Source organism: Diabrotica virgifera, chromosome 3, assembly GCF_917563875.1.
Source record: "Diabrotica virgifera virgifera chromosome 3, PGI_DIABVI_V3a".
NCBI classification, from domain to species: domain Eukaryota; kingdom Metazoa; phylum Arthropoda; class Insecta; order Coleoptera; family Chrysomelidae; genus Diabrotica; species Diabrotica virgifera.
The window spans coordinates 189,162,758-189,175,143 of record NC_065445.1 but is presented as its reverse complement, the minus strand read 5'-3'; the positions used below and the strand labels follow the sequence as shown (position 1 = coordinate 189,175,143).

General features: G+C 34.6%; 1 protein-coding gene across 1 annotated transcript in view; it reads right to left on the bottom strand.

Annotated features, from left to right (window-relative positions):
* The window catches only part of LOC114329241 (glucose dehydrogenase [FAD, quinone]-like), a 133,963-nt gene that overhangs the window by 81,957 nt on the left and 39,620 nt on the right, over positions 1-12,386 (bottom strand). The window contains exons 2-3 of the mRNA XM_028278287.2: positions 9,558-10,133; positions 6,250-6,434 (exon numbers count right to left, since the gene is read on the bottom strand). Of these exons, the coding sequence (XP_028134088.1) occupies positions 6,250-6,411 (162 nt within the window). The 5' untranslated portion in view covers positions 6,412-6,434; positions 9,558-10,133. The remainder of the gene's footprint in view (positions 1-6,249; positions 6,435-9,557; positions 10,134-12,386) is intronic.

The following is a 12,386-nucleotide window of genomic DNA, read 5'->3' as shown; positions in this document are numbered from 1 at the left end:
TAGGTACCTGTTACAGTTATATTTCAATATATTTCCATATAATTCCTTCCTATATAATAACGATAATAATTTATAATTTCAATAATAATAATTTCCTTATAATAATAAGGAGGTATTAGAATACTTCCCGCGATGAAAGAAAATATCATAACCCAACTAATCCCTTCTCTCACTGTCAGGCAGGTACTCAAAAAATAAACAAGATGCATTCACTGCACCAATGCGCAAGCGTAACCGCAAAATTCGGAGTTAACTAACGAGGATCGGTTAAAATCGTGGTTAACTTAAACGAGTCTAAGCTCTAACCTAGTACTGAAAAACTGATTAAACATAAATATTTCGGTGACCAAAAAATAAATAGGTTAACCCAGCACTGAAAAACCGGCCCTTATACCTTTTATAGCCTTCAAATATCTCTCTAATATTTTTACGTGAAATCAATTATTTTTTCACAGATAGACTGGTCTAGTATGCAGGGCTGCGCCGTCCATAAGGGCGAAGAGGGGCGGTGCCCCCCGGCGCCGTATTAAAAAGGCGCCGGTAGGTGCCCAAAAATTTTTTTTTGACAATACCGAAATTACCAGAAACTAGAAACAATAAATAAAAGTAATGACATTGACTAAGTAATCAAACCAGAAATATTAGCAACATTTTATTGTAAAATTGTAAACTTACCAATCGTAGGTAATAGTATATTAAGTATGGAGAACGGTAAGGGTTTTATACCGATCGAAGACAATTGTTTGGAGGAGGAGCGGAGCGACGACTCCAATTATTGTCTGAGATCGGTTACCCTTAACGTTCGACATGCTTATAACGTTTTTTGCACGATTGATACCATTATAAATTATAAAATTAAACATTTTCGTCATATTGACTAGTTTCATTCATTTTATCAAGATACATACTTTGGTTGTTAGATAGTAACTAGGGTGCATAACAACAATGGAGAATTGAGTTTTTATTTAGTTGTCAATAATTTTAAGTACAATTTTGATTATTATAAATTAAAATATGAGCGAAAATGAATTTGAAGAAATTGAACGGGCTTGGGAAGAAGGGTGTTCCGCAATTATTCCCGAAAAATCCAAAATCCGTGATCAAAATACCTACCAAAGTTTTAAAAAATGGTGCGAAGGCAAGAATTTAAGAATCGAAGAAAAGACTCTAGTGGCATATTTCGTTCAAAGACATATGCAGTTGAAAGCTCCTGGAAGCCTCTGGGCAGAATATTCAATGATTAAATCCACCGTTTTTCTTTATGATGGCATTTATATTTCCAAGTTTTCAACTTTGATCGCGTATTTGAAGAGAAAAAATGTTGGATACTACTAATGTATGCGATTCTGCAGGAGTTTCTGTTAGAAGTTAAACCACAGCCCAAACAAGTGGGATTTCATTAAATAATTTAACAAATTGTACAATAAGTTTCAATATTAATAAATAATTCGTTAGTTTTCTTTATTCTTTCAAAAAATAAATTAAAATTAAGAGATTTTTTAACTCGACGGTAAGTGAATTACTTACCGTCGAGTTGGAGTACTTACCGTCGAGTTGGATTACTTACCGTCGAGTTGCTAGTAAATGTCACCTACTGACGTAAAATCTGTCACGGTAAACAGTCAAAAATGATCAATCGTGCAAAAATAAAAATAGAAGATAGTATTACTTTGATCGCATAAGTGTACGAAACCTTATTTATCTCAACTGAACTATATGTTTGAACTATTATACTGCCTGAACTATATGTTGAACTATATATCTGAACTATATTATGTTTGTTCTGTGATAGTGTAATCGTTGTTTTTTGTAAATAACGAAGAAGTGAAGTCAAGCACTTCAAGAATAATGAAAGGAAAAGCAGTTGGAAAAGATGATATTTCTGGGGAAGTGTGGAGAGCGTTACCAGGGACAGGAACAAGGTGGCTGACAGGTTTATTTATACAATTATGGACTTTGGACAAATGCCAGACGAATGGAGAAGCAGTATATTAGTACCTGTTTACAAAAACATGGGAGATACAACAATGTATAAGCTACAGAGCCATAAAACTACTTAGTCACACCATGAAAATATGGGGGAGTGGTAACATTCCCTGGTTCTTAATGTATGCTGTTGGTGTAGTGTTAGTATGAAATAGTAAAAGCGACTTAGAACAAAAATTCTAACAGTGGAGACAAGCTCTTGAGGAAAAGGGTTTAAAACTTTTTGAAAAGTTTTAAACAAAAGTTTTTTGACAAAAGTTTTAACTACCTACGATCGGTATTACAGAGTAATGGAGAAATAGATGGAGATGCATGTAGTGGAATTAGAGTTGGATGGATGATGGATGAAGTGGAATGAAGCGAGTGGTTTGTTGCGTGACAGAAAAATTCCAGTGAAGCTGAAGGGAAAATTCTATAAAACACCCATAAGGCCAGCTACGATGTACGGAAGTGAATGTTGGACAGTTAAAAAGAAAGAAGAATAACCAATGCATGTGACAGAAACGATAATGCTTAGATGGATGACTGAAGTGACAAAGAAGGATAAGATTGAGAATAAGTATATTAGGGGAAGTCTAGGGTTGACACTAATAGATGCCAAAATGAGAGAGCATAGGTTAAGATGATTTGGTCATGTTCAACGTGGCGACGTCAGTCACCCAATACAAAGAATTCTTGAACTGCAGGTACCTGGAAGGATTAAGAGAGGAACACAAAAGAAAACCTGGGCGGAGAGGCTTAAGCAGGAAATGTCGGTAAAGGGGATTAATATTTAAGACAGAAACTTATGGAGAAATGCAAATAGTGAAGCTGACACCGCATAGAGACAAAGGTAAAGAGAATGATAATGAAACAAATAGTTTGTAGGTTTTCGCTTTGTGCATGACTGACGCGACATCACCTAGCGCCTTCATCTGACATTTTTGGATCTCACAATTTTAAGCATATGATAAATAGGTAACAGTTATGTACCATTTTTGACAAAAATTTTTGTACAAACAATGACAATGCCATTACAAAGATAGCTCCAATATTGTCATATTTCGCCAGTACTCACGTTGGCGTTGTTTTAAGGTACCCCCACCATAGTCACGCACGGAGCGAATACGGTATACCGATTCACCAAGTTGCAGAAAAACTACTCACCAATGGAGGAGGAAAGGGGCGCCTAAAATTTCTTGCTCCGGGGCGCTTGAAAGCCTTGGCGCGGCCCTGCTAGTATGCTTATAGTTTAGTCAAATAACCGATTAAAAAAAGTGAGGAAATTACTCTTCAAAACATTCCATAACAGTTAAAGTAAGAACGAGTCACCGTTACCTAAAATCTTTACAAGTTCAATGGCACATCATCACGGATTTAAAATTTAAAACCAATAAAACTCTCGGAACGAGAAGGAAAGTACAAAAATATGAAATAGAAAGTAAAGGTTGGGTCCAAAAATAAATGACAAACGTTAACTTTCTACCGAACACTAATATAATTTTGAATATGTTTTAATGATGCGGCCATTCTTACCACTCGACCATTATTAATGGTCTTTATTGAGACTTGAAAGATTAACGATTTGGAAATTATGGTATATGGTTATGGTAAACGCAGGTTTTTATTCTTAAATAGCTAAATAATAGTTAATATCTGTTCGTTTTCACTTATCAAAAAGTATTTAAGTTCTTTAGATAAACATCATGATCGCGAAAAAGTCTTAATGGTTATAAAAATCATGTATTATTATTAATCGAGTTTCGAGTGGCTTGTTCGTAGTAGTCATTGCAAGATGCAGCTTACCTTTCTTCACATTCCCTTATGCTGTCATACTTTTCGTAAAAATATTGTCTGAAGTAATGCTTGGATTGTTTATTAAACAAAAGAGTTTGATAGATAACAAAGAGAACCGTTAGAGATAGTAAGAATGGCGCTTGAAATATAATAAAGTGTATCAAGTATACACAGGAGTCTGTGTAAAAAAAAATAAAAAACTCCCAAAGAAGAGAACGCCCAATTTTACGCAAGATAGATATACCTGTAGAGGAGAACGGAGAATAAAAATGAAGCATACAATAAATACAACATCTAATAGACCAAGTATTATAGAAATATGAAGTAAATGACTAAGTTTCATAGGACATAAACAAGAGTATTAAAGGAAAACAATTATGAAGAATGTAGTAGATGGAAAAAGGCCAACGGGAAAGCCAAAGCAGAGATGTGTGAATGATCCTAATGGTAGGGGAGCCCAAGCGGGGGTTTTTGCAGTTACTCGAGCGCGTCAGAAAATCACATGGGGAGAAACCTTGTACCCTGTAAATGTACCCCTACCATATTTGGATTCAGGAGAGTTCGTTAACCCTTTCGTTCACCGTGGGTCACTCAGTTGAGGACAACCTATTCTATAATTTTTTGTATGTAAACTAAATTCACAATCAAGATGCAGTAGAAATAAACCAACCAGGACACGTTAAATGGTACATTAGAGCACTCCCGAATCATAATTTACAATGTATAAACTTTGTAAATCATAATTTGGGATTAACAATGTACATACATTGTAAATTATGATTTGGGAGTGCTCCTAGTAACATTTAACGTGTCTTGGTTTATTTCTTCTGCATCTTGATTTTGAATTTAGAGTAGCTTCATGTGTTTTTACCCTTGTAACACGTCATTGTCTCCGATTATGGACATCCTATTCCGTCCAATGAGTTCTTGTGCTGCCATCTAGCCGAGCTTTTGAACAAAATATTATATTTTTTGAAATATAGGTTTCTATATATATTTCATGCGACATTTCTATATTGACATGCGACAAATGCAATGTTCATCTCTGTATAAGTAAAAAAAACTTGTTTTGTAAGATACCATACATCACTTATTGAATAAAATACTTTAGATTTCGTTTTTTGTCAGTATTTAAAAAAAAATTTAATATTTTTACTCCATTGGCTCACGTTATCCTCAAATGAGGAAATCTTGTAGTGACCAAAACTGTGCATTTTGAAAATGTAAAACTAATTTCAATAATTCGCAATAAAATCATTCCCGCTAAGTTGCAGATTTAGCTGTTCAAACACAACTGTTCAACAACAACTCAAGGGTTTTTACCCGTATATTTTGGTGGCTTAAAGCATGTAAACATGTGATAACACTGATGATGGAATATTGATTCCGAAAACGTTTTGTTGTGATATAGCCCTTTTTAAGGATTTTAAGTATACCTTTTACAAGATAAGGTTTTTATTTATTTTTAATAAATAAATAAATAAATAAATAAAGATCAGCTATTATATTATGCAGAACAATATAAAAGCATGTTGTAGGGATTAAACTACACAATACACAAGAGGATGAGTGATAAATAAAAACAAAAATAATTTGTTGTTTCTGAAAGTGGTAGCGTTAAAGGAGTGAGGTTAAAGAATAAATGGTTACATAAGATGTGAAAGATCTTGTATACCGAAAACTGTGAAATTCAGTGGTAAGAAGGCAACGTAATGAAGTTTATGTCCAAAGATAGATGTTTAGAGTTGGTTATATATAGATAGATTAAATTATTTTCCTTAGATGTTTTTGCCGAAACCTTTCGTCATGGTAGGGGAGCCCAAGCGGGGATTTTTGCAGTTATTCGAGCGCGTCAGAAAATCACATGGGGAGAAACCTTGTACCCTGTAAATGTACCTCTACCATATATTGGCTCTTAATACAGGGGAGTTCGTTAAGAGGGGTCCTAAAAAAAACTACCCTTAGAAAAGCTCGAAATCGTCAGATTAAGATAAGGTACAGTATATGCAGAACAATGTATATTTCAAAAATCTGACGGTTTGAGCGGGGCGTAAGGAAATGGGTGAGTCACAAAATTTCACAAGAAAAAGCGAATATTTCGCGAAATGAATGTCAGGTCGAAAAACTAAAAAATACGTAGTCAGTATTTTTCAAAAATCGAATGATACCAAACACGACCCCCCACGGAGAGGGGTGAGGGGTAAATTTAAAATTTTAAATACGAACTACGCTATAATCGGAAAAAACGATTGTTGGAAATGGAAAATTAAATTAAAAAGTGGAAAGTCCCATTAAAATGAAAAACTTAATGTAACTTTTTTTGGGTTTAGGACCTAATCTTCACAACCCGATAGGTCACCATAACGCTCGAGTAACTGCAAATTTAGCATACTTTCCTCCCCTACGTCAAAAAGGGGAAATCCCAACTGCTTGAGTCACCACATTAAGACTTACTACTTAGTTTACTTTAGATGTTTTAGAACTTACATTGACAGTATTCCTCGGGTGCACTTCGGGGTCCATTGAAAGATACCTCATAAACGTGAGGCCAGCAGCAAAAACAGGAACTAACCCCAATATTGTTAGCGGATTGGTTGTTACTCCAATCGCCAAGCTTGCTATTTGTCCTATTGCTGCTAATGCTGACATTTTCGTAAATTATAAATAATTAACTAAAACAAAAAAAAACAAATACGTAAATAAAGCAAATAAATTAATACCTAAATTATAAATAAGACATCAGTTTTGATATACTTCTAACAAATTTCCGAAACTGTTACTGACTGTGCTATTATAAGTAGATACATATTTGCTGAGAACCATGAATGCAGAGCAATGAAATGATACAGTACTTTCATACATGTATGTATATATCTTACTGTCCTTCATAAGCTTAGATTTGAAATAGAAACTAATGTCTAAATGAAACTGATATATACTAGGTGATCTCATAAAGTAATCTCCTTTAAAATGAGTAAACATTATTTTCCAGAAAATTCTTCTATGTTATTCGATATAGTCTCCTTTTAGGTCAATACTACAATTCAGGCAATTTTCGAACAAAGAATAATACGATTCTGGAACCTTTGCAAAATTAGGATATGAACCTTAAAAACCAGAGTATAAAATCTTTCCAGAATTGAAACGTCAAACATTGGTTTATTAAAAATGTAATTTTCATTGTTGTGGCTCAATCCCACATAAACATAATTAGTACAATGTATGAAGGTAAAAGTAACGATTAGAATAATAGTTACTTTTATAATAGCACAATAAGAATTTGTAACATGTGAATATTGAACGAAAGTTTCGCCATCATGGTTAATAGTACTTCATATTTTATATTTAAACTAGTCCAGAAAAAAGGACCCGAATATAATAGGGAGGTATGCGTCGAACAGATGGGAGTAAAACTGGACGATAACTATATCCATAGCGTTTTGGTTGCCGATAATCAAATAATTTTAGCAGAAGACAAACTCGACATTGTCCACATGATAAAAAAGCTGGAAGAAGAAATTAGAAGATAGTGTTTGAAAATTAATTATGATGAAAAGAAATACATAGTCATTGGAAACACCGCATAATACCTCAAGGTGAATAACAACTCAATACAGCAAACAAATGAATAAAAAAACCTACTGCGTAGATTTCTTTCACTACTCAAAATACGTATAAATTTACATCAGCAGCCATCTCAACGAAAAACTGAGAAATGCTATAAAATTGTGGGTGTTTGAAAATGTACAGCTTCAGCTAGTAATCGAAGAGCATTCCAAAGGGGTACTTAAAGGAACGAATTTCACTTTGACATAAATACATCCAGAAGTTTTTATTTATAGAAAATAGTGCGTAGTTTAGGCATACGTATATCTACACATTCTTCCAACTTGACTAAACATACGCATATAAAGCTCCAAGAATAATGTCGCTGTGTACAGGTCCAATCAAAATTTTAAATTAAAGAAAAATAAAATGTTATAATCTGAAAGAGACGAATGAAAACAAGTCAGGGAACTAATACCAAAAACAAATGAACACGGGAAAGTTGGACTAATACCGGATTTATACTCAGCCCTGTTCGACAGGGAATTGGAGAGGGAAGTGGGCAGCGTGAATGTGTAAATAGCTCACTCGCGCTGTTACTCGTCATGCTACTGCCATTGCACCTACATACCCAAAGAGTCGGTTCTAGTGGCGGAAGTCAAAGGAGAGATGTCAAAGGCGGGTTTGCCGCCGTAAGGGAGCAAGACGATGTTGTTGTCACATTCATTTCTTGTGAGTCGTTCGGTAATGAGTTGTGGGGACATTGGCGAGGAACTGATGTGAACACCTCACTCGCGTTGATATCGTATTTCGGGCAATATTTCCGTCAACGGCAGCAGCAGTGGCAATAGCTGGGTATAAATGCGGCAGATATATTAAATATAGTGATGTCACAGGCATGAAACTATTTATATTGTTACAAAAAAAACTCAAGTTTACGACAAACCACCTATACTTAATTAGTTAATAATGGCATGCTACTTTTTTCTGCTGCAACTACTTTAAAATATTGCTTTAACCATTGTTCACAAAACATAGTTACTCAAATATCTTTTATGCAGTGCCATCAACAGTAATATTACACCATTATTGTATCTATGTACATATAAATTGCTTTAGCACAAATATAGATACATCAAGTAACTGTCAGCTGTTACTCAATGCTTGAAGCACCTTTAGAAATAGATTAATAAAGTAAATTACTTCGAGGTGAATATTTTAATTGACTAATTACAGTGAAATTTGTCGCAATTTTCCGTTGTCTAGTCAAAGCTGAACAAGAAAAATATAATATACATACATAGACGGACATTGCAGTTTAAAGGGTTTTTAGATGAACATAAAGTATATTTTGATATTATTTTTCCTCTGATTCCTTGTTATCGTTCTCGAATATCAGCAAAAATTTGTGAATTCAATTGTGTATTACAAACGTGTTCTTAACCATTTAACTATAGCAAAACTGGTTTTTATACAGCCATAATGAGAATTTTGTCATGTACTACTTCCGGCGTTAAAGGTCATCTTTGCCATCTTTTTATTCCCAGCTTTCTCAGATCATCCTCAAATATCCACTAATATGAAAATATCACCTTTGCCATCTTTTTATTCCCAGCTTTCTCAGATCATCCTCAAATATCCACTAATATGAAAATAAAGATAAAATCAAAGACACACACTCTTTCATATTACCAGGTCTCTATAATCTTACGTAACCATTTACAAATATGTATGTCGTGGATTTTAAAAATGTTCAAAATATCTTGATAAAAACTAGCTTATCGAAAAAGTACTAAAAGACAAAAAAGTTTTAAAAACATTGTGTTTAACTCATGGTACCACAATAATAATTTAATTGGAACGTACACACAAGTGGGGGGGATTTAAGGGAACAAACCCCTCATAAAAATTTTATGGGATGCACAAATTTCACCATTATTTTTTTTAAGATGTTCCTGCCATAAGAATGCCACATCTCCATGTTCAATAAAAAATCTCTAATAAATTTCGATATATTGGAAAAAATCGAATTTCATTTTATAACTTCAAAGGGCTGTAAGTTTTTTTATGTGTACAGTTGTACACTACAATGTGTACAATATATGACATGCCTTTTTGTTACACCCTGTAGTTTTGTATACATTTTTTTAAAACAATGAAACATTGTTGATTACGTGGTAGAAAAGTTATAGCAATTTATTAATAATAATATCATTATTCTGTTGCTCGTCATGTAAAAAGGCACTTACCCTAAAATAACTCCTAATGCTAGAGTTATGCAATCACAACTATTTGGCACATGCAGGTAACTGAAGTCTAGATTGTAATATCGTATCACCTCAGAAGCTTACTGGTCATATCCACATGCCCATATTTATCTCTTGGTTGAGTATTTTTGGAGTGTAGTTTCTTATTGTCACTTTCTTCATCTGAAACCTCAATATCTCCCTGTTGTTTCCCAAGCACGATTTGATACATAGGTTGTTCTTTAGATAATCTAGCTGCTGAGATTTCTTCTTGAAATCTGAGTAACTTGTTTCTATTTCGATCTTCTTGTCGGAGCCTGAGATATTTCTTTCATTAACTTTAAACTGAAGATTAGGTTGGTTGTCTGATGTAGTTTGTTTGTTGTACTCGTTTAAATGTTTGCTACAATATCGGTCAGCCGGTGTCGTATTGTAAATGGGTGTAAAGACTTCTTTAAGTTTGGGTCTGAGGATAATATCAGTTTTATACTTGATTCTGCTATCTGCGTGAGGATATTTCAACTTCTTTGTGGTCGTTTCTGGTATGTTCATTGCCTTCTAAGGGCAGACGAATGATCTCTGAAATAAAGATTACGAATTATTAGTTTTGATTTATGCATCTGACGCCCTGAAGGGCACTAAGGATTATAAGAAAGAAGAAGAAGTTTTCATTTATGAACGAGTTACATCAACGTAGCTGTATATAACACATAAAAAGGTATACAGTGTCGGTAAGAATTTAACCTAGGTCTAGGTATTCACTTTACACGGGATGGATAGAGATAACCATATTTAAAACAGCATAGCGATATTAGGTCCCCAAAATATCGTGTTGAAAATTTATAACATTAATAAAACAAATTATTAATCTTTTGTATTATATTTTCAGAACCATTTCCGAAATTTTATATTAAAAATATTAATGTTCCAAATGAGCTATGAATCCAAGATCACTACTTGGTCTCGCTAGTTTTTCTCCAAACAACCTCATCTCATCTAAACCAGTGGGCTTCCATTTATTTGTGTGGGCTTTGACAAAACTAGTTTTGTCTTAGAATAATTTACAGAATTTTCTTTTATATACTTTGTAACTATCACGATATCGCTTGCGAAACGTTGTGTCCATATTCATTGGATGTTGAACTCGTAGATCAGCTCTCGTTCAGTTGAACGATAGATTTTCTCTTTGGAAACATCCATTTGTCGCATTAAAGGATATAGAGCTGCATTAAATATTTCTGTGTGATGAAACTTCTCTTCTTCTTTCAGTACCCTGTACGATTATCGAACATTGCAGATCATATTGGCAATAATAACTTTGTTTACGGCAGTTTGAAACATATTAGCGGATGTCTCTTGAAATCACTCTCGGAGATTTCGAAGCCAGGATGTTCTTCTTTGGCCTAGGTCTCTTCTTCCGATGATCTTGCCCTTTATAATCAGGTGCAGAAGCTTATACCTCTTCAGGTATCTCAATACATGGCCGAAATATTGTTACATTTGGATTTTTTTTGTTCTTCTTCTAGTTCCATGACGGTTATAGATCGTTGGATATCATGTCGGCTACCATGACTAGTGACAGCTCTAAATAATGATGTAGTCGTTTTCCGTACCATTGTCTTATCTTTTTCAGCCAGGATGTTCTTCTTCTACCAGAACCACGTTTACCTTGGAGTTTTCCCTGAATGATGAGATGCATAAGTTCATATTTTTTAGGGTGTCTTATAATCTGACCGAAAAATCCCAGCTTGCGTCTCTTTATTATATTGTTGTTTGGTTCAGCGTCTATAGTCGAGGCATTGAAGCACAAAAAAAGGCCTTACTGTCAATTTTTGGCGCAGTAAGACGGATTTTAAAGCAGTTTGGTGCGTTGGATTCGTGAGAATGTCAGGAAATTTTGTGAACTAATGTAATGAATAAGAAATCTCAAATTGCATTTGGCATAAGAAAAATGCATTTCAAAAGTGCATTTTGAAATAGGCAATTATTATAAAGGACCCCGCACAAACCTTATGGAAAATAGGTCCCAGTGGATTTCGTTCATACTTTGGGAAAATACTCTTTGAAGCATCCTGATAAAATGTTCTCATGGGCACAACTCAATCGTATGAAGGATTTTCAAGATATAGAGGCCCAAACTCGGGAAATTATAAGATTTACGGGGTATTCCAATTCCGTGAGTTACTCGTTATTTGGCAACATGTAGAAGTTTGGATCAAGGAAAAGTACTAGTAGTCTAGGATTTTTTCCTGGCTATCCAATGGCGATCTTTACTTTGACTTTGACCTTCAACGGACGTCATCTTCTAGAGTTTCGAGGGTTTTCGACATTCATTTGATATAAACAGATTACTCATGGGTTTTTGGGATCGCTAAACACGAATATGCCATCAGAATTGCCCTGCGGATGACGTGGTGGCCAGGGCCTCTGCAAGGGACGTCACCTTCTAGAGTTTCGATGGTTTTCGGCATTTAATTGATGCAAATAAATTACTGGTGGGTTTTTTGAGGTCGCTATACACGAATATGCCACCAGAACCGACTTCCGGAGCACCTGATTTCCAAGGTCAATGAAAGGGGCTCCTGGAGTTTCGAGGGTCTTTGGTACTACATTAATGCAAACGAATTAGTTATAGGTTTTTGGGGCTGCTGAACACGAATACGTGATCAGCACAGACACAGGAGCACCTGGTGCCTAAGACAGGTTATCTTCTGGAGTTGCTCTTTTGGATTACTCTTTGGTGTGTGTACTCACTAAGTGAGTAACTTAAGTACTTAATTATTGTTTTAACTATAAAAAATATAAAGTCAATTTATATCTGACAATGTTTTT